The 2,500-nt window shown below is 39.1% G+C and overlaps 1 protein-coding gene across 2 annotated transcripts in view; it reads right to left on the bottom strand.

The window, feature by feature from the left end:
* The window catches only part of rptor (regulatory associated protein of MTOR, complex 1), a 100,674-nt gene that overhangs the window by 50,459 nt on the left and 47,715 nt on the right, over positions 1–2,500 (bottom strand). For both annotated transcript variants that reach the window (XM_017481138.3, XM_017481139.3), the window contains exon 9: positions 1,703–1,803. In XM_017481138.3, the coding sequence (XP_017336627.1) occupies positions 1,703–1,803 (101 nt within the window). The remainder of the gene's footprint in view (positions 1–1,702; positions 1,804–2,500) is intronic.

Below are 2,500 nucleotides of genomic sequence, written 5' to 3'. Positions count from 1 at the left end.
CAAACACGTCACTGTTCGGTCAAATTTATTCGGCATTTTCACTTACTCGGCCGGACACCGAAAATGCTTTTTTTTTTTTTTTTTGTGCTATTTTCGGCCGAATAATTTCGGCTGCCGAACATCCGGTGCATCCCTAATCAAAATACTTAAAGTAAAATAATAACATGATGATGAGTTATGGCGTCGAAACAAGATATTACATTGAAAAATGACAAATAAGGACAAAATCTTAAAACACCGTCTTAAGATAATATCTTAAAATAAGTGATTAGAAACAATGACAAAATGTTTTTCCGCTTCAGGGTTTCCGTAGTAATTAAGCACTGAAAAGGAATAAAACTAAAAACTCGTTAAAATAATACAGTTTGACAGATTTTGTAAAAAGAAAACAAAAAACCACAAATAAATCAGTTAAAAGCATAAATCAGGTGATTTCAAACTCCATTCTGTTTGTGATTATTAAAAAAATCTCAGAAACGTGTACTGTGACAATTTGTCACAATAATGATATTATCGGCAATATAGTATCGATACTGAAATACTCCGATACAGCACGATGTTAACGTCATAACTGTTTCAGATTTATTTACTGATACACTATCACTCAGAGCACGAGCACTCCTACACTGTCTGGCTACAATTCCAGACCCACACACACAAACACATACACACCCACACACACATATATACACATACATATAAACACACACACGTACACACACACACACACACACACACACACACACGTGCACACACACGCACGCATGCACACGCTTCATCTTTCATTTTCATCTTTCATATTCCAATAACTCGAAAACTGCCTTCTTTCAGCCGCTCATGAATAATGCTATTAACTTTCATTAACCTTAATGGTGTCAGTGAGATTTGAGATTTAATAAAATTGTATAAAATCTAATTATGTTATCGTAATGTGTGTGTGTGTGTGTGTGTGTGTGTGTGTGTGTGGGATTAAAACCCAGGGCGTTTGCTCCATTATGCACTACTTTTCCATCGCCGATGTTTAATTTAACGGCAGGAAGTGAGACGAGAGATTCCCGCTCACTCAGCTTCCGCACTCGCACATGAACCACGTCTCAGACTTCGAGTTTAAGATGCTCAGTTTGTCGTCGTAGCGTCTTCGTGAAATCCAGATCAGAACTTGTTTCAGAACTCTCTGCATTTGACCCTGAGTGTTATGGACAGCAGGATGACACTATATTAAAAAAAATAATAATTGTTTAGGTGATTTTTCGTGTTTTAAAATTGATTTCTTAAGTGCTCTTTAAAATGTATAAGTCCCGCCCCCAGGGGCGTGTCTTGCTTCGCGGCAGCAGATCGTCAGCAGTAAACATGGTTTGCCGATGTCGTTGTCTACGGCTTCATGCGGTTCCCTTTTCCGACTGAGAAACAAAATAGGTTGAGATTATTCCTTTAGTTTGTGCGAGCTAATAGTCATGTGACTTTTCAGAGATCTGTTTTACCGACTCTGGGCTGTTCAACGCCTGAATACCGCTAACTCAAGCGCGATTGTGTTTTCATGTGGAATCAGGGATTCTCCTTCAGTGGAGAAGGAATTTCATGGGAAGTTTGCTTTAGTTTAGTTTTGTACTGGACCCTAATGGACGCTAACAAGTAACTGAAGCTAGCATTTGGGAAAAGACTCGTGTGTGTGTGTGTGTGTAGTAAGAGCGTGACCTCTGACCTCTAGGCAGTACATTCCATGCGATGGTGTCTGTGATGGCAGTGAAGATCCAGTTGAGCTCGCCTAACGGCGTCCTCCTGTCATTCAGACGCCCAGGGATCCTGAGAATGAACACACACACACACAGGATATGAATTATACAGCAGGAAGTGCAGCATCTTGCACTTCAATCCTTTCCATTTTTATCCTTCATCATCCTCATCATTCTCCTCTCTCCTATTGACTGTGTAGGAAAAGAGGGAAGATCACAGACACACTCTCAGATCTAGTGTGTGTGTGTGTGTGTGTGTGTGTGTGTGTACCATCAGCACACAATGCGACAGCTGTTTGTAGAGATTACAGGACAGACAGCCAATCAGCGGAAACCGAAACTTATCCTTGCTTAACTTCTAACCCTCTACTGCATGAATTATTACATTTACATCAAAAAACGTTTTTATGTGTTGTTATTATTTGAAGTAGTTGGTAAACAGCGTGCGATGTCGGAAAGACAAAAAGTGTACCGACAAAAATAACACAAAGTGTGTGAGATTACATTCCAATTAGTGCATTTTCCAGACTATAAGTTGCAGAGGGTTTTGCCACCTAGTAAGCATGTAAAAGTTAATATCTTCTAGAAAGGAATTACAGTGGGGGGGGGGGCATATGGATGGATTTACTCACTTTAAATACATACAAAAATGAGATCCAAACATGTTATAGGTGATGAAACTTGAATTCTTAATTCTTTCTCTTGAAATATAAAATGTAGAGGATAAGAAGCAAAATGTCTGAAATGACAGCAGTTAGTATTAGTGT

The sequence above is a fragment of the Ictalurus punctatus genome, chromosome 12 (genome assembly GCF_001660625.3).
Source record: "Ictalurus punctatus breed USDA103 chromosome 12, Coco_2.0, whole genome shotgun sequence".
NCBI classification, from domain to species: Eukaryota; Metazoa; Chordata; class Actinopteri; order Siluriformes; family Ictaluridae; genus Ictalurus; species Ictalurus punctatus.
This window is presented reverse-complemented; position numbering and strand designations above follow the sequence as displayed.